The following is a 27,417-nucleotide window of genomic DNA, read 5'->3' as shown; positions in this document are numbered from 1 at the left end:
ATAATATTAAAAAAAAATGTTCGTGTGAACAATTGGATCTTTGAAAAACATAAACAATGATTTTTATATGACTTGGATTCTTCAAACTACGGTTCTCATCTTGAGTGTTATTTTCAAATTTCGGTTTATATAAACTCAGATTTTTTAATTTTTTTTTGTGTATCTAGTTGAAACAGAACCTTTTATTTAATTCATGGGGGTAGTATGCTCTTGTTCTGTCAGTCATGACTTGATAGAAGTACTTTATTCACTACGCCACAGGTCCTTGGCTGATTGAACAAAAGCATACTACCCTTGTAGGTTAAATAAAAGGTTATATTCAAAATTCCGTGCAGATTCCTCCTTTCTTCAGAGCATTGTTTTAAACTTTTTCAATGCAATAATGATAATTAAATTTAACTTTTAAAACTATATTTAAAAACAAAAAAAGTGTATTTATTTATTTTTAATCAAAGCAAAAATCAGAAAAAAATTGCATAAACGACTTTTTAATATCGATATATCTATAAAAGTGGACGTGTCTGTGTACATTTCCCTATGCAATAACTCTGTCAATTTTAAGTCTACAGACTTGAAATTTGATATACAGGGTACTTAGATTTAGGAAAATCTTTGATCCGTTTTCAGCCAGAAATCTGGCTGTTAAGGGGTCGAAGGTCAACGATTTGACCTTTGAGAACTCTACCAAACTCTTCTGACAATTTTGTGTATAAACACTTAAAATTTTAGATATAGATTCCTTGGACATGGATCTAACTTAATAACTTGATTTGAGCCCAACAAATGTTAAGGGGTCATAATAGAGGACAAAGTTAAAAAAATTGACCTTTTTTTTTTTTTCGTTTTTTTTTTTTTTTTTTTTTCGTTTTTTTTTTTTTTTTCGTTTTTTTTTTTTTTTCGTTTTTTTTTTTTTTCGTTTTTTTTTTTTTTTTCGTTTTTTTTTTTTTTTCGTTTTTTTTTTTTTTTTGCTTAACATACACCTCCAAACACCCGAGCAACGCCGGGCTGAAATGCTAGTATAAAAAAAAAAAAAAAAAAATTACCCAGTTACCCCCCCCCCCAAATAATTTTTTATTGATTAGATATTATTCATTTAGCGCTATACTGATCAAAAATATATTAACTTTGTGGGTGTTTGTTTTTCTTTACTTTTAGCTGGACACACACACACACACACACACTTGCCCTTTATATGATAGACTAGCGTGGGTACTCAGCGTTGCCCAGGTGTGGAGAGGTGGTATAGTAAGACTATTGAGGAAGCAACCTCCTTAAAAAAAAAAAAAAAAAGTTTCAATGAAAATAGCAACGAGTACCTGTGCGAGCACACAAAAAAAAAAAACTTAGCCGCAATAGCCAGGCTCGAACCTATGACAGAAAATAGGAAAAGGAGGTAGAAAAAGCAAACTCGTTAGCTATCTCGCCTTTGGCGCACTTGCAACATCACGGGCCTTTGAAATAACATGTTTTAAATGTGCATTGAGATTGCTAGGCTTGAATGACTTACAAAAATGTTCATGCAAAAACAGATCCCTCCTTGCAAAAAATGGCCCAGTTGAACAGTATAGAATTAATCTTTTTGGACAATTTTTAGATATTTTTCATCTGAGAGATCGATCTTTCTAACGATTCCTTTTTTGTCATGGTCCAATGTCTGTCAAAACCTTTTGGGAGACAAACACACACACATTTTGCCTTTTATATATTAGACTAACGGGGGTATTGAGCAACCCAGCCCTAAAAAAATGTTTCAAGTGACTACCTATGCAGGCGCAAAAAAAAAAAAAAAAAAGAAGCAAGTACCTATACAAGTACAAAAAAGTAAAAATTAGCCACAGTAGCCAGGTTTGAACCTGTAACGCTAAGAGGAAACGGAGGTAAAAAAAAAACGCTTTAGTCGTCTGGCCCACAGTGCATTTACAACATTATGAGCTTTCGAAATAACGTCTTTAAAACATATGTTGAGATTGCAAGACATGAATGACTTTGCAAAAAATGTTGACGCAAAAACTGACCCATCTTTGCAAAGAACAGCCCATTTGTATTTCTAACAATACCAATTTTGTCAGTGTTCGTTTCCCGTGTCAAAAGTTTTTGGTAGACACACACACACACACACACACACACACATTTTGCTTTTATATAGATCTAATGTGTATGTGTCTTTTATATGTTCAAAATTATAGTAATTATTCTTTTATTGAAAAATATAATCATAATAAAAAAAACTCAGTTAAATTCTAAGTAACTTGGCAATTTGCATATATGTACTTTTCTTCACAAAGGCTGACATAAAAATAAAGAGGGTTCTGGTCCAGAATTCCCTCCTATATTTAAAAAAAAAACAAAAATATCATATTCCAAAAATCCAGCAAACAGCTGACTACAATATGGTTGTCTTCAAGTCTAACGTAAACAAGTTTTTGATGGGCCGTTCCATATAAGTTAACAAATGTACCCAATCTCCATTACTAATGATTACTATATTGTCCAATTTCTACCGTACACTCTTTAAGCCTTATCCTCGAGTGGCCTCTTGGCCTTGATAAGTAGTGATGCCTATGTAAAAAAAAAAAATTATCAAGTAGTTTGATTTTTGAATAAGAAAATAAAATTTTATGAGTATCTGAGAAGTGACTATCTCGCGCATACTATTGAAAAAAATCTCAAGAAACAAAGGAAGATAACTCAACAATACTTATTAAATTTATATTCTAATGCCTACGTATTCCCATTAATCACTTAAAAATTATTTTCTTTATAAAAATAAAACTATTTGATCAATTTACGTGATTTCTGGGATGCATTTTCGTTTCGTTACGAATACATGCATTATACTTATTTTTAGTTTTCAAAAAAAAAAAAAAAAAAGTTTCACTAAAGGGAAGTAACCGATAAGGATTCTGTTAAGAGTTATCTTTCCTTTTACTCTGGATCCTTCCCCTTTAGTTTGAACTTGACAGAATCTATATTTCTTGACTAATTAATTTTGAAATTTATTTTTAGGCCTTGTTTTTGAATTGGTGATGCTGTTTGCTGTGGAAGAATTTTCCCAGAGTTACAATTGTAAAAGATGTCTCCGAACTCCTTACAAGTGATTTGTGGCGGCACCTTCAAAGGACTTTGTGATTCCCTCCGGGGGACGATCAAATTCTATAAAATATGCACAGAATCTTCTTTGAAACAGAAAGACAAAAAGAAGAAGAAAACCAAGCAAGTCGATTTGTCGTTTTTCTTTACATTTGTTTTTTAATTATATACGTGAACTTGCATTTATACTGAAAATCGCCATTGACAAATTTTTTTTTTTTTTTCATTTAAGAGAAAAACAAAAACATTTTGCTTTTCATTTTCAAGAAGCTTTGATTAAAATAAATTTCATTTATTAAAAAAAAACAAAAAAAAACATGGTTTTTAAATATATACTAGCAGGCCGCCTGCCGTTGCTCATTGCTGGCTTTTAAATATATTTTAATTCATGCAATTACGTATTATTAGAGACAATTCTCTATTGATTATTATATTGAATCTAATGTATAGTAGTAAGATCAAAACTATATATATATATATATATATATATATATATAATATATATATATACAATATAAAATGACTTGGGTGTCCTCAGCTAGAATCAAAACCAAAAAATAACTTTCCACCCTCATTCCTTTGCCTTTAAGCCATGCCCATACGCATATATATTCACCTGTCATCCTTTTTTAAAAGATAGAATCGTTCAATCATCGAAGACAAGATTCAAGCAAGCAAGCAAAAAATTATGCGTGAATGGTCCTCAGAGTTGTATGTATGTATGTATGTTTGTGTGTGTGTATATATATATATATATATATATATATATATATAAAATGTATGTATTATGTATTTATTCTTATGAAAACAATGTTTTGAAAAATATATCTGTGCCTCTATTGATTTAAAATGAAACGCTGTTTATTCACTTCCGACTTTGATTTCACTCCAGATTGAGACAAAAATTTAAATTGACACAGTCTAGAAAAATTTTTGGTCTTTCTTTGTTATAGATGCAAAATTTGAAACTTGAAATATTGAATTTCAAGTAAAACCAATCGTACCTACTTAATTTTCATGTAGCAATAATGAACATATCCAAAAATAATGAAAAACAATAAGGTAGAAACTTAATCATTCGAAAAATCTATTTTCGAAAACAATTAGTGAAAATTGAGTTTTGCTAAATAGGCTAAAGATTTCAGAAAATTATTACCTCTTTCGTTTTTTTTTTACTTGGCAAAACCCAATTTTCGCTAAACTGTTTTCGAAAACTTTTCATTAATTATTAATTTTCTACTATATATCGTTTTTTATAATTTTTGGATATGTTCATTACTGTACACTTGACAATTAAGTAGATATTATTGTTTTACTTGAAATTAATATTTCGATTTTCGAATTTTGTTCTCATGAAGAAGCACCTAAAAAATCTCATGGTGTTCTTGGACCAGGACAGAGTAATGATGAGACTTCCTGGCAAAGAGTACCACAATTACACAAGGTTCGCACAGGCTTGAAAAGGCCTTGGATGTTGAGCTTTGTCTTTGGTTTTATTCCTAATATTACCTTGAAAAAGCTTTGAAAATATGGAAAATGTCTTGAAAAGGTTTTGAAAATCGTATTCTTTATATTCAGTACAAATTATGTATTGGAATATTAAAACTGAAATTGAAATAAATACTGCTAAAATATTTTTAAAATATTAATGAAAATACTATTGAAATAATTGTTAAATATTAAAAATAAAAATACATCTGAAATTGCATCATAATTATTTCCGGTATTGTAGATACAAGAGTTACGCTCCTTTATCACAAAACTGCACAATGTTATCTATATACTTTACGGATGTAGTTAAAGTGAAATTAAAAATCGAAATAAATACTATGAAAATATTAGTTCTTATATTAGTTATTATGTCATTGTTTATGGATCAAATTTTGTTTTTAAAACTTTGAATTCTGTCTGAAAAGGGCTTCAAAATGGACATTGAAACTCTATATGAACCCTGTTACAGGAGCCTCTATTTCTTTTGAAGAAATTAAGCTATCAAAACAAAGAGATGGAGCAAGATCAGCCAAGTTATTTTCCTCCTACAAGACAATACTCCGGTTCTCAACGAATATGTTGCCAGCTCAGAAGCACAGGCGTGTGGCTATTAAATACTACCTTATCCCTCCTACTCCCCTAGCCTTCACCCTCTGACATTCTCCTCTTCCATGAAGTTATTTCTGTGAATATTCAGCATGAATGGAGACCCCACGATATTATAGTAGCCCTTTTGTTAAAACTATAAAACAGCAATTTTGAATTTTAAAAAAAAAATGAGATCTCTTTCTCTCTCACTTATGTCTCAGCTCTTTTCTCTCCCTCGCCGCATCTGGTGCTACCAGATCAGACCAATCTGAAGATATTGGCTTCCTGACCTAAAATGCACCAAACAGTGAAGTAATTTATTTTTCTTTGTCTTTGCAAAACTAAATGTTCTGCAAAGTCAAAAACAAAAGCAATTCTTCTTCTACAAAACATTCAAACCAAATTCTATGAATAAATATTTGAAGATATTAATAAGTTGAGGCATACAAGTTTTTTCCAAAATTATTGAATTTGACATTAAAGAGTTGATATGCTGTAAAATAAAACATTCAAACCAAATTCTATGAATAAATATTTGAAGATATTAAAAACCAGAATAAAAACTTTAAAAATTTACTACATTCAGCATTAAATAACTCCAAATTTAATATTCCATAAAACAACCAATCTCTTTTTCATTCTTCTATACTTCTTATCTATATATTAATACTGTTAGTACCTTTTAACATACGTAATACATGTGTCATGTTTCCAGGTTATAAATTATTTGATCTGGAGATCCGACTTATAAAAAAAAATAAAAGGATAGGTGATAACGTATTACAAACATTAAATTAGTACATAGATATGTTAATTTAATGTTTGTAGTATGTTATCACTTTGTATCCTCCATTTTAATAAATAGGATCTCCTGATCACCAAAGACGCAATGTAAAAAAAAAAAAAAATGTTGCTTTTATGTGAAACTAAATTGTACCTTCTTGGTCTTCTGGCGAGGATCCAAAGGTAATATCTGTTTTGTCTAAAGATAGTATAATGATATTGTGAGGTTTGTTTGCTCTGTGCGTTCATACGATGGAAATATCATAGACTCCTATAAGAATATGGGAGATAAACTGTAATAACTAAGTATATTCTGACACTACATTAACCAGATTATATGTATTATTATTCATCGGACTACTGTTCTCATCTTGAGTGTGATCTTCACAATCTTTCAAGTGATATAACCTCCGACCTTCTTCAGGTGTATCTTGTCGAACTCTGGAATATTTCTGTCGAACTCGGGAATTTGGACGGAATTTCGAGTGGAACCCTTTATTCACTTCACGGGGGTATCGTGCTCTTGTTCCGTCAGCCATGACTGGATAGAGGTCCTAAGTAATTCTCAATTGTATTTTTCGGTCGTCCACACTGAGGATTGAACCTTCAACCTTCAAGAGAATATCACTATATATACAGATGACATAAACCCCTGACCTGTATACCGAAAGCCAACTTTCACTGGAGAGTATTTAAACTACAACTCCCACCATCCATATAATGTAAAGAAAGGAATCGTCCGTTGCTTACAACACCAAGCAAAAGCAATATGTAGTAACATCAGTGCATGTCAAGAGGAGATGGGGAGTTTAAGAGAAAACCTCCACTGAAACAACTATCCAGAGAGCATGACATCAGCTCCAAGAAATCTGGACAAAACACAAAAGGACACCACTCAGAAACTCACCACAGTTTGTATATCATACTAGCATGGGTACCCAGCGTTGCCTGGGTTGACATGAAGTTCCATTTGGAACACACCTGCTACACTAATCATTTTCATCATGGGTAACATGGATACCCTCACAACAATTCCATAACTAAAAGAACGGATAAAAACATGTAAATTTAATCGTTCCTTAAATGAAGAAGTACCTGATACCCTCTCCACCAGATGTTTCAAATGTAATTCCCACACCCACCAAACAAAAAAACTGTATTTGTCATGTTTTGCCCCATCCATCTCGATCGCTAAATTTGAAAAAAAAAAATGCTAGAGATGATATATCTCGTTGAATGCTTTGTGGCCAAAAATGGGTGTTCATTTTTACGCTAAATTTATGTAGAAAAGTGATCCCCCACTTTAAAATGTTAATTTTCTTTTTTTCGAAATTACTTTCATATTATTTATAAAGATTGTTTAAACGTATTAGGGCCCAAAAAAAGTAGGTCCTAATTTTTTTAGGGGTTAAAAGACGTTGAGTCACGTCGTAAAAATTTACCTTTTTTTTAATTAGAAATTAAAGTTTGTAATCGATGAGATTAACATGAAAAAAAAAAAGAAAAGTGTAAATTGTGGAATTCAGAGGGGGGCAGTAGATCCTATTTTTTTAGGTATTAAACAACGATGGGTCACATCGTAAAATTTGCGATTTCTGTATAGCTGTTTAAAGAATAATAACAACAAATAAATGAAATGATCAGAAGATTCTAAGGGGCAAATAACTCGAAAAGTTTTTTAAAAATTCGATGTTGAAATAATAATTCCCCAAAAAATAAATGTTATCAATGTAATTATTGTTTAAAATGTATTAAAAACAATTTTAAATAAAACACTGAAAACAATTCTCTCGCTAGAAACATTAATTAAGATACCGCTATTTAATAAAATCGATTTTTCTTAATGTCATATGCAAATGATATAATCTTTTTATTGTATCTAGTTTCCAAGAATGAAGCTATATATAGAAATAAATGAAAGAGTAAAGTAAGGAAACTTTTGTATATATTAATCAAATTGTGAACAAACAAACAGACAGGATTACAGATTTATATATATAATAGATATGAAGGGCTTGTCTGAAAAACTTTAACGAATATGTAATCCATATGACATTAGGACAGTATTCAGGAATGATTCAACTCTCCGGAAACAGCTTGTGAGAGTCAAGTCCCCTACAGAAAAAAATCATGACTAAGAACTGTGTATATGAAATGCCATGTAAATGTGGAAAACTATACAGAGGTGAAACATGTCGTCCGTTGAAAGTACGGTGAGAAGAAGATCGAAAAGCCGTAGTACGTGGAGAGACTGAAAAGTCAGGTATAGCTGACCATATCTGGAAAGAAAAGGGAAACCATCTACCATTATGGTACGAAGTAAAAATTATAGACATAGAGGAACGGTGGAGAGCAAGATGACTGAAAGAAGCAGCACATGTGCTGAGAAATAACCAACTGCTAAGTAGACCTACTATAGAATTCAATACGATATGGGAACCAGTAATTATAAACAATAGATAATATATACAAGTAATAAAAACATTAATATATACAAGTAATAAGTATAGAGATAGATATACATTAATATATAATAATAATTAGTAATAAATGGCGATATTTACAACTAGAAATAAAAAGTAGGTTTAAGGCTCCTAAAATTTGTACTAGAATTGTCCGCAAGGACCCGTGGCACAGTGGTTAGAGTACTGGGAAAAATCAATTGTAAAAGTGATATTCTCCTGAAGGTTCAAGGTTCAATCCTCAGTGTGGGTGACTGAAATATACATTTGCAAATTACTTAGGATCCATGGCTGACGGAACATGAGCACGCTACCCGTGAAGTAAATAAAGGGTTCCGCTTGAAATTTCGTCCATCCTGAGTTCGACAAGATACACCTGAAGAAGGTCGGAGGTTATATCGACCGAAACGTTGTGAAAATCACACTCCAGATGAGAACATTAATAATAATACATATAACCAATCCTCATCTCAAAAATTCAGAAATGTAATTAGCCAAATTACTTAGATAAATACTTTTACAGTTTTAACAAAAGGGCTACAATAATATCACACTGAACACCCACAGAATGCCCAACATCAATATATTACATATGAAAGATGCCACTGTGGAATTTCCACAGGTTCTGCTAGTTTTTATAAATAAACCCAACCATAAAATTTCGTATATTAAAAAAAACAAAAAAAGAAAAAAAAAAAAAAACTTTCACTGATAAAAATCCTAGTAGATTTTCACCGTTTCAATCTCCACCCCAACCTTTCTTCTTAACCATTTTTAAATTGTTATAAAGCGATTGGATGGTTGATTGCCAGCCGAACGGATTAAGGTGGAAATTTATCGCAAAAAACTGGCTGATCGTCAGATTAAATGTTCATTAATATTTAATTCTGACACTTCTGTAGTAATACAATAATTGTTAATAAGTAATCGGTAGATAATTAAATTTTTTTTTTTTTTTTTTTAACAGAAACAAAAAAGTCATGAGGCTGCATACATCTGCCTGACAACGTGAGGATGGGCCTAAGTTTTATCTGGGCATTATTTCTCCATATTGTATAAAGTATTCCCAAACTTATGTCCTGGAAACATTGATAACTCAAGAAACCTATCTAGTCAAACTGGAACTTTGAGTGGCAGCTATTGTTATCGAAGCGCATGAAGAAAAACACTGAAACAACTTTGGGGTCGACAATTGATGTCTGGGGAGGGAGGGAGGAGGAGGCATATGGTTGCACGCTACATCAAATTTTAAAATGATCAAAAGTCAAAATTCTGTCAAAATTTTGACCTTGATGTGGCTTTTCAGGGTCATGAGATGCAGGACTTGATTGGCTACAGTATGTGCTAAGTAAAATAAAAATGACTTGGGTGCCAGCAGCTATAACCAAACATTTAGCTCTCCTTTTTTACATAGGAATCACCACTTATCAAGGCCAAGAGGCCACTCGAGGATAAGGATTAAAGCGTGTACAGTAGACAATTGGACAATATAGTAATCGTTAATAATGAAAATTCGGTAAATTTGTTAACTTATATGGAATGGTTCATCAAAAACTTGTTTACGTTAGACTTGAAGACAACCATATTGTAGTCAGATGGAAAGCAGGAAAACGGAAGATAATTCCACAGGCGTGCAGTTCTAAGAAAGAAGCTTTGTTCATGGAATCTACGTTTAGGTTTAGGCACAGCTAAAGAGTGTGGGAAATTAGTGATAGTGTTTTCTGCTAGACGGGTGTTTCTTGTGAAAGTCTGGCGTTCCCTACCGTTTGAGCTAACCCAACAGATAAAAAAAGATTTAAAATTAAACCACTTCTAGTTATGATTTAATTTGCGCACGCATAAAACCAATAAAAATACGTCGGCAAGTTGAAATGAACATTTTGCATTTCAACTTGTCTACATATTTCTGTACATGTTATCCATCCATCCAAACAAAGATTTTACTTGTTTATAAACCATTCTTATTGTATGACTACTATTTCCTGTTGATTTCAGTGTTATGTAAAGAGTTTATCGATAACATATTTTCATACACACAAATACATACATCTATGCCGTTTTATTTATGTAGATCGAACTACTTGATTAATTTACGTTATTTGTTGATGTACAATATTATCTTTCTGTCATGGGTCCATACATTGTACAGATTGAGGAGTATAATTTTTCAGTTGATATATAACCCTTATAAACTAACCCGTTAACATTAACCACCAACGCGGGGGCGCAGAAATACCTGGATTAGGACCCAGGCGCGGGGAAAACCTTCTCGGTGCTGATGGACCTGTAGATCTTCCCAGGACATCCGTCTAGGAGAAGGAAAACCCTGAAGCTAAACCTAAGGGGAGGAAGGCCTCTCCAGTCTTGGATGACAACTTTCCAAGAGCTGGTGACTCAAACAAATTACCGGTCTGCAAACCTAAACTGCTTAAGGAGTAGATAGGCACTGTCCATCGCTCGGCTTCCGTACTACTTCTTTGCCTATTAGCTAGGCGTAGAGATCGAATCACAGGGAGTTGGCAGACCTTCAGTGGTTGATCTTGTTTCCTGACTAGGGCAATGAACGCCGTTTTCCCCACTCTCGACACATCCCATCCCTTAAACTGGGCACTTGGAAGTGCTTGAATGCCATAATGCCAGTACAAGTAGATTGGGTTGACCATCGTCTGATGGGTTGAGGGTACCAGATAGACAGTTCCTGGCTGCTGCTCCCGACTGGTAGTACAGGAGCCTAACTCTTTGGTAGCACTTAGAGCAGCTGCTTCATCAACAGTTGTATAATATCAGGTTGTTTGTAGTGCCATGTCGCGCATGGAAAGAGACTCTGCACTCCCGAGGCCACAATCCTAGTAAATGGCAGGACAACTGATGGTCTGCTTGTGTTGCATGTCTGGTATTCTGCATAACCACTTGTTCAGCATCTCTTACCTAAACTGAAACTCTTAAAAAAGAACAAAAAAAATGACAGTACAATAAAAAATTACACTAAAACCAGGCCCAAACAAAACCTTCTCCCTTGAGGCTTGCATTTACGAACATCCGTGGGCTTAGAACTAATTTAAATGATGTAGAAGCATTTCTAACAAATACCCCGGATGTCTTAGCACTAAGCGAGACTAACCTACACTCCTCGATCCCCTCTTACTACTTTAACATGCTTGGATATCTCCCACTCTTCCATAAGGACTCTGATAGACATATGCACGGGCTTGGAGTATATATTCGGAACACCCTCCCCTTGACTAGAGAAACTAAACTAGAATTGGACGATCAAGCCTTTATGTGCTTTAGACTTAACATGCAACATAACATTAGCTACTTTTATTTTCTCTACCGCTCTCCCTCGATCCAGGACTGTACCCTAATAAACAAAGTCTCTGACAGCATAGATACAGCACTTTCCCTCAACACTAGCGCACAAGTGCATGTGTTTGGTGACTTCAATGTCCACCACAGCAACTGGCTTGGATTTTCTACTCGCACAGACGCAGCTGGTATGACTACATATAATTTCTCTATATCTCATTCCCTATCACAGATGGTTATGTTTCCAATCCGTTTCCCAGACCAGCAAGAAAAAACACGCATCACTTCTAGATCTGTTTCTGACCACAGTTCCCGATGACTGTGTAACTAATGCCCACAGCCCACTTGGGAACGCCGATCATGCAATGGTAATAGTTGCAATAGCCCGAAACTTTAGAGCCAAAACTGAAGAGCCATTATTCAAAACAATTAGATATTATAAAAAGGCCGACTGGGAAGCCATCAGGGATCTCATCAGGGACGTCCCATGGCAAAATATCTTTTCACTTCCTGCTGAACAGTGCGCAAATGAGACCACTGAATGGTTCAAAACAGCAATTGAAGCACATGTTCCCACACGGAATTTTTATAGCAAGGCTCACTCTCCCCAATGGTTTTCTTCTACTTGTGCAGCCGCCATCACACAAAGGCAGCATGCATACCGAAGTTTTTACCGAGATAAGTCCAGTTCAAACAGGCAGAAGTATATAGAAGCCAGAAGTAACTGTAAGAAAGAAATAGCGACAGCTAAGAAAGAATTTACTGAAACCACCAAAAAATGCATCGAAGCACAGAAATTAGGAACCTGTGATTTCTAGAAAATCTACAACAGTGTATTAAATAATGGGCAATCAACAATTTCCCACTATCCAACAATCATGAGGTTGTTTGCTCTGCAACTGAGAAGGCTAACATGCTTGCCAGTCGGTTTACCTCCAACTCCACGCTGGACCCTGCTAACCACACCCTCCCTGACTTTCCTTTGCGGACAGACGCCATACTAAACAATCTGAAAATCACCCCTTCTCAGGTGCATGCTATTATAAGAAATCTTGACACTGCAAAAGCATGTGGACCTGATCCCGGCTGTGCTATTAAAAAAAGTGCATCGCCGAAGTAGCTCCAGTTCTCTCCAAACTTTACAACAAATGCCTTAATGAATCTTGTTTTCCTGCCTGCTGGAAAACTGCTTCTGTAGTACCAGTTTTCAAGAATTCTGGCGAAAGAACTGACCCAGTAAATTATCGCCCCATTAGCCTCCTCCCACTTTTCGCCAAAATATTTGAGACCATAATTAACCATGCTCTAGTCCATCATCTTACAGATGCTAAACTACTGACTGACAAACAATATGGATTTAGACAAGCCCGTTTAACAGCAGACATCTTAACTGTAATCTCAGAACGTATATACCAGTCACTGGACAAAGCGGGGGAGGGTAAAGCGGTAGCTCTATATATATCTAAGGCTTTTGACAGGGTATGGCATGAAGGTCTTCTCGGGAGAATCAGATCATATGGTATCACTGGAAGAATACATGACATAATTAAATACTTCTTAGATAAGAGAAAAATCCAGGTTGTCCTCTACGGTCGTACATCTAAACAATACGATATAAATGCGGGAGTGCCTCAGCGGTCTATCCTGGGACCTCTGTTATTCCTAATATTCATAAATGACCTCCCTGACAAAATTGCCTCTGAGATGGGTATATATGCTGACGACACCACACTCTATAACAAACACGACAGGAAAACAAATGAACACATATCTAAAGAAATGGCAGAAGCACTAGAAGATGACCTCTGATCTGTAGTGGAATGGGGACATAAATGGATGGTCACATTCAATGCTGCCAAGACTAAACTGGTTTCCTTCAATAATTACAAGAAGCCTCCTCTACCACCAATAGCAATAGCCAATGACTCTTTATCTGAAAGTACATCCTTTAAACTTCTCGGCTTAACGCTCTCAGGAAACATGAGTTGGAACAATTACATCGAGAGTATTGCCAGGACCGCTGCGAAGAAGGTAGGTTCTCTCTACCGTGCTAGAAAGATACTAACGCCCGAAAGTATCCTAAGGCCACCATTCGGCCATGTATGGAGTATTGTTGTCATATTTGGGCTGGTGCATCTACCGCTAGTCTCTCGCTCCTAGACAAGGTTCAAAAGAGCGTCGCCAATCTGATAGATCCTGAACTGTCATCTAAACTTCAACCCCTGTCCCATCAATGAAATATTGCATCCCTCTGCCTTTTCTACAAGTGCTTTAACGGTGAATGCTCTGACGAACTGTAAGCACTTGTGCCCCCTCGACGTAAATAACCCCGACAAACCCGACAAGCAGCTAAATTCTGCCCCTTCACAGTAGTAGTTTCTTCCCCAGGACAGCTAGACTTTGGAATTCCCTGCCGGGTCCCTGCTTCCCCAACTGTACTGACATGCAGAAGTTCAAGTGCAGCGTGAACCGACATCTTGCTGCCCAACTCCCTACACAGTACCCCTGATGCCTATGTCCCTGATAGTAGCCCCCTACAACAAAGTGGCAATATGCCTTGTTTGGTGTGAAAATGTAATTAAAAAAAAAAAAAAAAAAAGTAGTGAATCTCTATACTAAACAGAGCCAATGTTATCAGCAAAAGTGACCTTTATCTTTTTGTGATCTTTGACCTAGATATTCCAAAATTAAATCGGTTCTTAGTTAAACCATGACTGATATTTTGTCCAAGATTGGTGACGATTGGTCAAACGATGTGGACGCTAAACTGTATATATGTAACTTTGCCGTAACAAACAAACGAAAGAAAAAGAAAAATCTGGGTTGGCATTTTTTTTTTTTTTTTTTGACCAAAGAAAGCATCTATCAAGCTTTTTTTTTTTTTTATTTTTCTTCCTTTGAAGATTGTAATGCCGGGTATGGGGCAGCCAAACCAGCTGCCAACATTGCCCCGCTTTTTTATTGAAACCAACCGAGAGCTCTTTTTAGTATCCTCGCTGTTCCCTTAAGTGCAATTGTCTGAATCTCTTTTGCACTTGGTTCACCAGGAATATTAGTTAGGTAGGACTTCAGGTTCTTCTTCATAAGTCCTGTGGCACCTATGATAACTGGTATGATCGATATCCCCTTTAGGTTCCAGTTTCTTTTCATATCATACATGAGACCTTGGTATTTGGTTTGTTTCTCTCTTTCAGCTCTGTTAAGACCACCATCATTAGGAACACTCACTTCATCAAGCTTATGTATGCAGTGTAATGATGTATGGAAGAGAAATCTTGTTGGTGAGGGTTGAGGATATGCGTTGCATGGAAGCTTCTGGATAACTAAAATTCCAGGCATCAAAATCCTTGCAATTGTAATATCATCTTGTCATAAATGAAAATTAATTAATCATAAAAAAAAATCTAATTATTAGATCCAACCAATCTAAATATTTGTTAAAATCCCCGATGTGTTGGGTGGCCTTTAAGACCTCTGCTATTGTGGGTACCACCAATATCCTTAGGAAAACCTTTGATCTTTGAAGCTCCTGGTTTGGAGCCGGGATTGAAGAAAAGTCGTCTGCGAATGAATTCTGTCTCTTTTTCAGAGAGAGGTTATTAAATCGTTGTTTTAGTAAAGCACTACTTTTTTTAATGTGCGTATGAAGACAGTAAATAGGCTTTACAAACTGCAATGGTGAATTTAATATGCAAATGAGTTGAACGTGGGTAATATAAATAAGCGTCAATTTTGACATACAGAGCAGTTTGAAATGCAACTTGATCTTGATCATGTGGTATGATGGGGAAAGGAGTGGCTGGTTACTTTTAATGCATCTAAAACCAAGCTTCTATCTTTACATCATCAACGTTCTGATCCCCATCTGGCATAAATTGAAATGAATGGCTCTCGTCTTGGGGAGGCCTCATGTTTTGACCAGCTTCTGGGCTTGACAATTACTCGTGATCTTAAATGGAACACGTACATCAAATCTGTTACCAAGGCTGCTGGAAAAATGGTGGGATCCTTCTATCGATCAAATAGATATCTCACTGCTGATGCAATTCTCTATCTATATAAGAGCCAGGTACGTCCAAGGATAGAGTATTGTTGCCACATCTGGGCAGGAGCTGCTAGAAAGGACTTGTCCTGCCTTGATAGGGTTTAAAATAGACTTTGTAGCCTCGTGGGAGATGCCCTTTTCTCTTCCCTGCAACCTCTATCTCACAGAAGAGATGTTGCGAGTTTGTTTCTGCTTTATCGTTATCTTCATGGCAAGTGTTCATCTGAGCTCCAATCTGTGGTACCCCCTTGCCAAACTTTCACAAGAAACATTCGTCTAGCTGAAAACACTATCAATAATTCTCCCCACTCTTTATCTGTGCCTAAACCTAAACGTAGATTTCATGAACAAAGATTCTTTCTTAGAACTGCACGCCTGTGGAATTGTCTTCCATTTTCCTGCTTTCCAGCTGAGTACAATTTGTCTTCAAGTCCAACGTAAACAAGTTCCAACTTAAGTTAACAAATTTACCAAATTTCCATTACTAACGATTACTATATTACTATATTTCCAATTGACTACTGTACACTCTTAACCCTTATCCTCGAGTGGTCTCTGGGCCTTGATAAGTGGTTATGCCTATGTAAAAAAAACTTGTTAGAATGCGTATTAAGGATTATGCAAAGTAGGAAAGACAAAAAGATTTTTGTGTCTGCCAAAAGATAGAAGAGAGACTCTGATTTTGACGACCATTACAAAGTGTTACAGTCAATTTAATGACATATCAAGCCCAAGAAGAACATTAACATCTTACAGTAAACAAAACCAGAAAGTGTGTCCACCTCTCCTTTTCATAGTTATCAACTGAATTGCACTCTTTTTATTCGGCCATGTTTAATTTAACATCGTAACATAATCAGAAAATGTACCTTCAAAAAAAAAAAAAAAAATCTACTATATTTTATTTTGACATAGAGCTGGTCTGATATCTGACTAATGCCTCCCTCTCCAAGCTGGTTGATTTGAAATTCTAAAATTTTTTTTTTTCTTTTCTTAATCAGTGAGCCTTCTCTGATGAAAAATATTCTTTCCTGTTGTTTTTGGAATGGAGGTGTGTTTTTGGTAAGTAAAAAGAATTGGTACTATTTTTTTTTTTTTTTTTATTATTTATTTTTTTGTAGGGATTGGACCTAGTAATTCACTCCAGTTCATTTTTTGCACTGTTTTCAATAACAACGCCTGGGATAATTTTAAAATTTTGCACAAACATTAGTCATGGTGAAAGTAAACTTTTGCCAGAACAGATTTTCTGAGATAACTCTGGTTACCCTCTAGGGGCGCTTATAGGAGAAAAATTTCCCCAAAATCGTTCATCCGTTCACACTTTTCTCTATAACCACTCTTAAATTTTTTTAAATTTTGCACAAACGTTAGTCATGGTGAAAGTAAATATTTTACTTGTGGAGGGGGACTCCGCATGCTCGTCTTGTTTTAATTCTTTATTACCATGGCTACTTGAAGGGAAATAGTAAATAATTACTGGTAAATTGAGAGATGATAACCAGTTTGTGTGCTAGGTTATGCATAAGCATATGGTGACAAGAAAAATACAAAAACGGGATTAAATTTATATCTTTTTATTATCAGTTTTATATCGAGATGTTAGTAATCCCTTCTTGTTGCTGAACTGTTGGGGTCTCTGTCATGACAGTTTGTTTGTGTGTCTCTTAACAGTTACTTCTATGTAGATGGGCTTCTGTGAACTGAGGACGCGTGGCTTCTGCTTGGGCGTTTTTATAACCCCAAGATGGCTACTGGGCGGCTCAGGACGACTTAGGGAAGTTTTGGGCTTGGAGCGTTTCGGTTTTTCAAAAAGGTAAAAACAACTTTTTTTTTTTTTTAACCGGAACCTGGGCGCAGAGCCTATGCTCAGATAACTTTTCTAGTTATTTAGGAGTCGTGTTTTTTTTTTTTTTTTTTTTTTTTTTTTTTGCATCAACATCTAGTTTTAGTTCTTTTATGTATGTTGTTTCAGTCTGTAAATCTGGAAATGTATGTCTTATTTTGCTTTATGACAGCAAAAAGTTTACAATGATGGAGATGGATGAGAATTCCAATGTGGAGAAAGTATATCGGAATGACGTAGCTATTGAGGTTGTTTGGCAACGTTTTCATAATTGGAGCACAAGATGGAGTCCAATGCGAGTTTGATTAAAAGAGTTAGTAATGTATTGAGTAAGTTTACGGAACATCTGCCGTTATGAACCAGCAAAGTGTCACCACTGTCAACTAAGGAAAGAGTTTTCTTTTTTGTTTTTACAAAGGAGTCACCACTTATCAAAGCCTGGAGGTCACTCGAGGACAAGGATTGAGTATACAGTAGTCAATGGAAAAATGTTGTAATCATTAATAGTGGAAATTGGGTAAATTGGCTCATCAAGAACTTGTTTACATTGGACTTGAAGACAACTATATTTTAGTCGGTTGGAAAGCAGGAAAATGGAACAGTTCCACAGGTGTGTAGTTCTTAGAAAGAAGCTTTGTTCATGGAATCTACGTTTAGGTTTAGGCGCAGATAAAGAGTGAAGGAAATTATTGATAGTGGTTTCAACTGAGTGGTTTTAATGAAAGTCAGGCCAGGGGGGGTGGACCATAGATTGGAGCTCAAATGAGCACTTGCCATGAAAATAACGATAAAGCAGAGACAGGCTCGCAGTCTCTTCTGTTGGAAAAGTGGTTGCATGGAAAAGATAAGGGCATCCCCTACTAGATTGCAAAGTCTATTTTGAACTCTGTCAAAGCAGGATAAGCTGCTTCTAGGAGCTTATGTGGCAACAGAACTCCATCCTTGGACATACTTGGCTCTTATACAGGAAGAGAATTGCATCAGCAGTGAGATATCTACCGGAACGGTAGAATGATCCCAACATTTTTCTATCAGACATATTTATGTAGTTCTCTGATCTCTCAAACGTTGAGTTAGTAATCATTATTTTCATGGTAAGTGCTCGACTGAACTTCAATCTATGATTCCCCCTTGCTAAACTTTCACAAAAAAAAAAAAAACACTCATCTAGCTACAACCACTATATATGATTTCCCCCACTCTCTAACTGTGCCTAAATCTAAATGCAGATTCCATGAACAATGCTTCTTTCCCAAAACTGCCTGCCTACTTCCTGGTTGAATACAACATGGTAGCCTTCAAATCCAATGTAAACAAATTCTTGTTGAACTGTCCCCATAAATAATCAAATTCTACACAATTTACACTATTAACAATTATTACACCACCACCTTACATTCAATAAGCCGTATCCTTGAGTGACCTTTAGGCCTTGACAAGTGACGACTCCAAAGTAAAAAAAAAAAAAAAAAAATTTTTAAGTAAGGAATATAGTTTTCTTCTCATTTATTAACCAGTTACATAAATTATAGTAAATTTTTCTATTGGTTTCTTGGTCTTCTTGGATTCCAGGACAAGAATTCATCTAGTCTGGTGGAGAATCCAGCTTAGTGTTGTTACGATAAGCAACATCACTTCGAGAATTAAATCTGGTCTGTGATAGTTAAAGACATGTGTTGCATGAAGAGAAATGTTATGAAAATGAAACAATGGATGTGTAGTTTTTTTAAAAACAGTCTTAGATCTGATGACCTCAGAGGAAGATTAATTCTGGACAGTATAAGGAGATGTATGCAGACCAGGAAACTTTGATGGTATGGTCGTATTAAAAGAATGGACAAGTGTTTTGGATTAGTAGATGTAGAACAGTTGAGGTAGCAGGTTCAGTTCACATGGAAGTCCAAGGAAAATATGGGAGGAAGTGATAAGGATGGACTTGAGAGGAATGGGGATAAGTAAAGACTTGACCAGAGATAGGTTAAGCCGTCAAATGTAAAACATGTTAATCTGATGATGAGGATGGCTAATTAATTTTTTTTTTTTTTTTTTTTTTCAGGCCAGTATTATTGGTTTCAATTACGTCTTGTTACCAATTGTACAGGAAATGATTCGCCTCATTTTTGGTAAGTGAACTTTATTTATTGATTTCCTTTATAAAATCTTTGGTAGTCTTTTTTTTTCTTTTCTTTTTCTTTTCTTTTTTTTCTTTTCTTTTTCTTTTCTTTTTCTTTTCTTTTTTTTTCTTTTCTTTTTTTTCTTTTCTTTTTTTTTCTTTTCTTTTTTTTTGTTTTTTTCAACTTTTAATTCATCCCCAAACTAGTCAACTGCTACTAAACAATATCTATAGGGGCATCCTAAATGGGGAGTTGTGCAACGAGATGTTTTTCCATATTACATTTCTGCATGTTGGTACAGTCAGGGGAAAAAAAGAGAGCAGACAGAATTCCAGAGGCTAGCAGTACAAGGAAAGAAGCTATCAGAGTAGAAAGCATTCCAGCCTCTAGAGATTTCTACATTGAAAGGGTGGAATTTTGCTGATTGTTCAGTTCGTCAGGGTATTTACATTGAGGAGGGGGGGGTACCAGTGCAGCAAGTTTAATGGGTACATTCCATTAAAGTTAAAACAAGTGTAACATAGCTGTTACGCTCAGCCAGTGTGCATTACAGTTCAAACTTCTCTTGAACCCTCACACTGTCTGTTACCGTCGAAAAGGAACAAACAAAAATAAATAAATCCGACTCGGCTATTTTTTCTGTTTTAGCAAAAGGCATTTATTATTATTTTCCAAACAATCCCTGCTTCTTGTATTTTACTGTTCGTTTCGTCTGCCATGAGATTAACAAAACCCTACATTAGCTTATAAAGTCTCTCGCTGCCACTGCGGGGCCGCATGTCCATCTCCCCTGGCATGCGTTATCTTTCTGCTCCACTACATCCCAGCCGTAGACAGCCATTTCTCATCTTCGACTGTACACGTCCATTTTTTCCAACCACACTTTTTCTTCCCCCGACCATGTGGTGTCTTTTTTTCTTTTTCTTGTTGTGCAAGCTCGCTCACACTTCCTAATTTGCATATGTGCTTTTTTCCGGCTACTGCTGCTAATATCTTTGCAAGCCAGCTATCTTACAGCTGCCGCAGATATTTTCCCACGTGCTCATATGCGCTCTATTACCCAAGCACATGGATGTAACATAATGATCAAATCTACCAGAGTGCGAAAGTTAGTGGGGGGGAAAAAAATAACTTCCAAATCTGAAGCGATTTTTAAAATCCCTGTTCCAATTTTCTGCTGTTACAATAGTTATGACCCTTGCTCAGTAGAACTCGATTTAAGTGAAGAGATTGACGACACGGTAATCTTCATAAACTCTGAGGTTATGACATTGGTGGTAAAGTTCTTAACATTGTTAGGCCTTTTCTTTCTAATCGAAGCTTGCGACTAACTCTTGATGGAATATCTTAATTTTCTTTTCCTAGCAATGCCAGTGTTCCTCAGGGCTCTATTCTAGGTCCAACACTGTTTCTTCTCTATAGAAATGACCTTGCAGAGAATATTATTCAGAAAATGAACATTTTATGCTAATGATACCACCCTCTCTATTCTGTTATTCCTTCTCGCCCATCTTCCTCGGATCAGTTGAAATATGTAGTTGGTCGAAAAGTTGATTTGGGTTCTACAGAGTTGATTTGGGTTCTACCACCCAAAAAAAAAAACGGGGCCCCATCTCTAATTAGGCCCCGTTTCTTAGTGTTTTATTCGAATGAAATGAAACTTTGGTCATAACTAGTTTATTATATTCAAAACATCACATCAAAACACTAGGGTCTTTGGCCTTTTTTTCTCCGTTCTACAGCATATGTTCTAGATATACTTTCTATGTTTTTTTTTTTTGGGGGGGGGGGTCACCCTGTATTATGGATTTGGGTAAGAAGTGGCTTGTTTTGTTTAATCCTGTTAAGATTCAACTATTGTCCCTATTTACAATGTCTCCCCACGGGACAGAGTTAGACACCAGGGTCGTTTTTTTTAATGTGGAGAAAAGGAACAAAAATAAAAAATTGTCTCCGGCGTGAAGGATTTCTCTTCCACTGACAGAGAACAAGAATTTGAAGTGCAGGATCTGAAGAACAGATACTACACTTTGATCTTGACTCGAAGGCCAAGAACTTCTTCCTGAGATTCTTATGGATGGTTCTGCTCTCCATGAAAAAATCGACTCTAAAACTTCTTGTTCTTTCTTTCTCATCAAATCTTTCTTGGAGTTCACATATTGAATCCATTGCTCTTTCTCCTTCTCATAAAATCAGTTCTCTATCGCTCTAAACAATTTCTCACACTCAAGTCTATTTTCTATCTCTGTAAACTATCAGACCATGTATGAAGTACAGTTGTCATATTTGGGATGGTGAAGCTCTGTCCCATTTGAAGATTATTGATAAATTGCAGAAATGTATCTGTAATTTGATTGGTCCCACATTTTCTTTTCTGCAATCTCTCACAGACATGATGTTGCTAGTCTCAGTCTTTTCTACAAATACTATCATGACATGTCTTCCTCAGAATCATCTGGTCTGTTTTCTACTCTCTTTGCTCCAGCTCGTTTGACTCGTTGGTCAAGAGGTCTCGATCAATTCATTGTTTTAATACCTCATTGTAATACAGCTTCCTATTCCAGTAGCTTTTTCCAAGGACTGTAAAGTTATGGAACTCACTTCCTGCTCACTGTTTTCCTTCTGCCTTGGTCTATTCAAGACTAAGGTCAGTAGGCATCTCCTGTCTTTGCAATAATCAGTTTTCATTCTTGTTAGCTCCTTACATCAAATGGCTTCATGCCTTGTTTCAGCGATTTCCATAAAAAAAAAATCAACTTGAGCATTTAATCACATTCTTACTATTATCAATGAATTTCAGAATGGTTGTTTTTATTTTGTTTGTTTTGGGTTTGCATGTCAATCTTACAAGTTTTTGCGATAAAATATGAAGAATGGCAAGTTGGCATTTGGTTTATTTTCGGCAGCCTCATAACTCATTTCTTTTATTTTGTCTTTAGTCCTCACATTCTAAGAGCGATGTTTCTGTAAAAGGAGGAAGAATTGTTGTTTATTTGGTTAGAATTCATCCATCTCGCATATACCGTTGTTGGCTGTTTTTTTGACTGTGAATAGTATTTTTTATTTTTTTTTATTTTCTTACATCAAGTGGTATCAGGTCTTGTCTAGAACGATTTCCATTAAAAAAAATGATTTATCTTTTATCATTTTATTTACAATTTTTTTTTTTTTAATATATTGTTTATTTTATTTATTTTCATTGTAGGTGATAGCGTTTATGACGGAGCTGTTTGGATGTGGATCAACCGGATTCTTTCGTGGACCTTCAACACTCTTTGGGTTCTTCCATTATTTGTTGTCAGTAAAATTGTCAATTGTTTTTGGTTTCAGGTAAAAAATAAAAAAAATTTTTTTTTTTTTTTTTAACCTTCAATTTTGTATCCAGTTTTGTATCCAATGTAATATGGGGGGGGGGGTCTAACTTTTTTCTAATATTTCCTCTCTCTTTCTCTTCCTCCCCTTCATCCTTTCCCTCCCAATTCTTCCACTCCCCCCCCATCACTCTCTTTCTCTGTAATAAAAAAAGGGAAATATACAATCCCTCTTTTCGCTACCTTTGAGTTAAATAGCGTCTCATCTTAAACTAGCAGAGCTACCCAGCATTGCCCAGGGCAAAAGTGTAACCTATTTCTGTTTTCATCTTTTTATTTTTATTTTTTTTACAAAGGAGTCACCATTTATTAAGACCCCGTAACCACTCGAGGATAAGGGTTAATGAGTTTACGGTAGTCAGTGGGACAATATCGTAAGGGGACGGCTCGTCAAAATGTAAATTTTGGGTACTTATGTACTTTTGTTACTGTGCTGAAATAATAATATTATTTTGAAAGCCATTCTTAACATGTTAGAGGGGGGTATTTTGTAAGTAACCTGTGCATCCACCTAAAAATTTAATAATCACATGATTACATATTCAACATTAACATGATTAAATTTTGCCATATAAAGTTTGTGAAGCATTTATTATATAGACATTGTTTATGTCAAAATGTAGAAAAAAACTTATGTTTACATTAAGCAAGATACCCGTGTTGACCATAAAGATCTCCTTTTAGTTAGAGGATGTGCATCAGTCTAGGAAAAAAAAAAAGCAAAGAAAGAAAAGGGGACGTCCCATCATAAAATAAAGTAAAAGAAAAGTAAAAAAAAGTAGCGTAGTCGGTAACTATGTTCCCCGAAAACTTCTATTAAATATTAGTCTTTTAAAAATACAAATAGGTCACAAATATGTAGGTAAACCAAAATGCTTTTTTTTCTTCTTTTCTTTTTTTTTTCTTTTTTTTTCTTTTTTTTTTCTTTTCTTTTTTTCTTTTTTTTTTCTTTTCTTTTTTTCTTTTTTTTTTTTTTTTCTTTTCTTTTTTTTTTTTCTTTTTTTTTCCTTTTTTTTTTTTCTTTTTTTTTTCTTTTCTTTTTTTTTTCTTTTTTTTTCTTTTTTTTTTTTTTTACACAGTGGTCACCACTTATCAAGGCCCGGAAGCCACTCAGGGATAAGGGTTATTGCAAGTAGATTACGTTAGTGTGGAGATTTGATGAAGTGTTTACTTAAGGGGGCGGTTCATTAGGAATTTGTTAACGTTGGACTTGAAGACATCCAAGTTGTAGTCAGGTGGGAAGCAGGCAGACGGAACAGCGTTCCACAGGCGTGCAGTTCTAAGAAAGAAGCTTTGTTCATGGAATCCACGTTTTGATTTAGGCACAGATAAAGAGTGGGGGAAATTTTTCACAGTGGATTCGACTAGACGGGTGTTTTTCGTGAAGGATTGGCGAGGGGGGACCAGAGACTGGAGTTCAGACGAGCACCTGCCATGGAAATAATGATAAAACAAAGATAGGCTCGCAACGTCTCTTCTGTGGGAGAGAGGTTGCAGGGAAGAGAAAAGGGCATCCCCCACTAAGCCACAAAGTCTATTTTGTACTCTGTCAAGGCAGGATAGGCTGTTTTTAGCAGCTCCTGCCCAGATATGGCAGCAGTATTCCATCCTTGGACGTACTTGGCTTTTATATAGATAGAGAATTGCATCAGTAGTGAGATATCTTCTGGAGCGGTAGAAGGATCCCATCATCTTTCCAGCGACCTTGGCAACAGACTTAATGTACGTGTTCCATTTCAGATCAGGAGTAAAGGTCAAACCCAGAAGCTTGTCAAAATACGGGGCCTCTCCCAGACGAGAGCCATCCATCTCAATTGATGCCAGATGGGGATCAGAGCGTTGATGATGTAAGGATAGGAGTTTGGTTTTAAATGCATTAAAGGTAACCAGCCACGTCTTCCCCCACTGAACCACGCGCTCGAGATCAGAGGAGATCAGAATCAGAGAACTTTGTCATTTACAGCCTTTGATGTGTTGCCGTAGATGGTCGTTGCCGTTTTCTTTTTTAATTTATTTATTTTATTTATTTATTTTTTTTCTTTTTAAATAATTTCGCAATTGTAGTTTCTATAAAATAATTTTGTGCTTATACGCCTTGATTTACCCCAACGGTATTTTTTACAAAAATACTAATAAAAAATTATTTCTTAATATTCAAAAAACTAGTTATTTGCGGACAATTAAAATGCGGTATTTGTTGTCGGCATACTATTTCCCTGTTTAAAATTATGAAAAGTTTTGTGTATAAAAGTAAAAATAAAAAAATACAAAAGTCTTGTCCGTATTATTTGTAAGTAAAGGAAAGGTTTATAATGTTAAAAAATATAGAAACTTCTATGTGTATTGTTTAAAAGTAATAAAAAAAAATGGTCTGTTTAAAATAAATAAAAAGTGTGTAATCTTTTTCAGAAAGTTGTTTCTCTCTTTCTCTCTCTCTCTCTCTCTCTCTCGATATCAGTCTATCTGCCTCTCTATCTCTCTGTCTTTCTTACTAGGTCTATGTATCTATCTGTCTCCATGTGTATTTGTTTACAAAATCTGTCGTTCGCTCGCTGTTATGGCAAGCATCGAATAATGTGCTTACTTTTTTTTTTGTTTTTTTTTTTGTAGAAAACAATTTTAATCAACAACAGTATAAGAATTGTAATATAGTTGGGAAAAGGAAAATAAAACCAAAGAAACAATTGGTTGGTTTTAGATTTTAACTATTGTAGCATGTATACAGAGTGGCCATGTGTTTAAACATCTAGCATGTTTTATTTAATAAGGTGTCTATTCTCGAATAAGTGTTGAGAGCAACTAATGAGAAGTGCTGGAACTGTGTAAGGGAGAAATTATTTTGTGTAACGGGAAATGGAAAGTAAATGGTTTGTATAGGAGTTTATGATCCAGTTAAGAAGGGTGCCTAAAAAACATAGTTATAATGTGTGTATATATCTTCCGGATGTAGACTGGGGGCAGGAAGAGTACTATAGATAGAGAGGGGAAAAATAAAAAGTACTTCATCTGTAGAAGATGGCGATCGTGATGATACCTCTCCTAGAATGAAATATAGGGTTTTATTCTAACAAATACGTGTGTCTATAACAGCGTTCTAAAGTTATAAGATGGTGGATAATAGTTTAGGCATAATAAATTGGTATATGACATCTGTTCTTGCAAACTTACGGTAATTTGATCCAGAGCGGAATTTCTGCAATCAAAATATTATGTATAGGATATAATTTGTTATAGCCCTCAAAGGGAAATAATTAATAAAAAGTAAGAGTTATAGCCCTTTATAGATCTATAAATTTTGAGCTTTTAAAAATTCTTCTTGCTGGCTTCGCAATATTTTATCTAATAAATTCGGATCTATCACGTAAATAATTTTTTTTGTGTGTGTGTGTATTCAAAGCCCAAATAAAATCCCCCTAGGCATAGCTATCTTACACTGGCTTCTTACTAGGATTGGTGCAGCTTTGAATGATATTGCCTATAGTACCAACACTAAGTTTGATACTCCACCAAACTAGATAAATTCTTGTCTTTGAATCCGTTAAGACCAAGAGAGCAAAACAAAGATATAAGATATATATTTAACTGGTCAATAAGCGAGATGAAAATATTCTTTAATTCTTTACTAACTCAACATTTGAAAATAAAAGAAAACTGTAATGGAATATTTGAATATAAATGCATTTCATATAAAAATATAATATAATAATATAAAAAGACACCCCTTGATTTTTTGGGAACATCGACCAAAGTAAATTTAAACAAAAAGAATCTACTGTTGATTTTATCAAATTATTTTGATATAATGGCTTGAATTAATGGTCAGAGTACAAAAGTTAAGTACCATAGCTCGAATGTTGCTCTAAACAGAAACATTCATTTCAAACATGCCCCTCTCTTAACAAAAAAAAACTGACTCTTGATTTTATACACCAGGCCCTTCTGCTTGTGTGTTGAGAAAGTTTCTTAAATGAAGTCAAATAAAACATTTTTTTTTTTTCCATTAAATAATCCCAAAAGTGAAATGAAAAACATTAAATAAAGAGACTCATTTTCTTTTTTTCTTCCCTAGGACATTGCAGACCAGGCGTTCAAGACAACCCGTGGCCGTCCGCGTCATTTACCCTTCAGCACGATGATAGCGGACACCTGCTTCAGTGTATTGCTTCATTTGATATTTCTGTTTCAGGTAAAACAAATCCTTATATATATAATATATATATATAATATATATTATATATATAATATATTATATATATATATATATATATATATATATGTAAACTCCAAGTCCGTGCATATGTCTGTCAGTCCTTACGGCAGA

General features: G+C 35.1%; 1 protein-coding gene across 2 annotated transcripts in view; it reads left to right on the top strand.

Moving 5' to 3' along the window:
- LOC145248995 (etoposide-induced protein 2.4 homolog) overlaps positions 1–27,417 on the top strand; it is a 75,244-nt gene that overhangs the window by 18,755 nt on the left and 29,072 nt on the right. Inside the window, exons 2-6 of one of the 2 annotated variants that reach the window (XM_080110840.1) lie at positions 3,007–3,213; positions 16,767–16,827; positions 19,668–19,734; positions 22,931–23,055; positions 27,166–27,282. In XM_080110840.1, coding sequence (XP_079966966.1) covers positions 3,074–3,213; positions 16,767–16,827; positions 19,668–19,734; positions 22,931–23,055; positions 27,166–27,282 — 510 coding nt within the window. In that variant the 5' untranslated portion in view covers positions 3,007–3,073. Of the gene's footprint in view, positions 1–3,006; positions 3,218–16,766; positions 16,828–19,667; positions 19,735–22,930; positions 23,056–27,165; positions 27,283–27,417 lie in introns of both variants that reach the window. The other variant, XM_080110841.1, reaches the window with a different exon arrangement.

This window comes from Euprymna scolopes, chromosome 27 (genome assembly GCF_053919585.1).
Source record: "Euprymna scolopes isolate OS-2025 chromosome 27, ASM5391958v1, whole genome shotgun sequence".
NCBI classification, from domain to species: domain Eukaryota; kingdom Metazoa; phylum Mollusca; class Cephalopoda; order Sepiida; family Sepiolidae; genus Euprymna; species Euprymna scolopes.
Note: the sequence above shows the minus strand (reverse complement) of the source record. Positions and strands in the feature narration are given on the sequence as shown.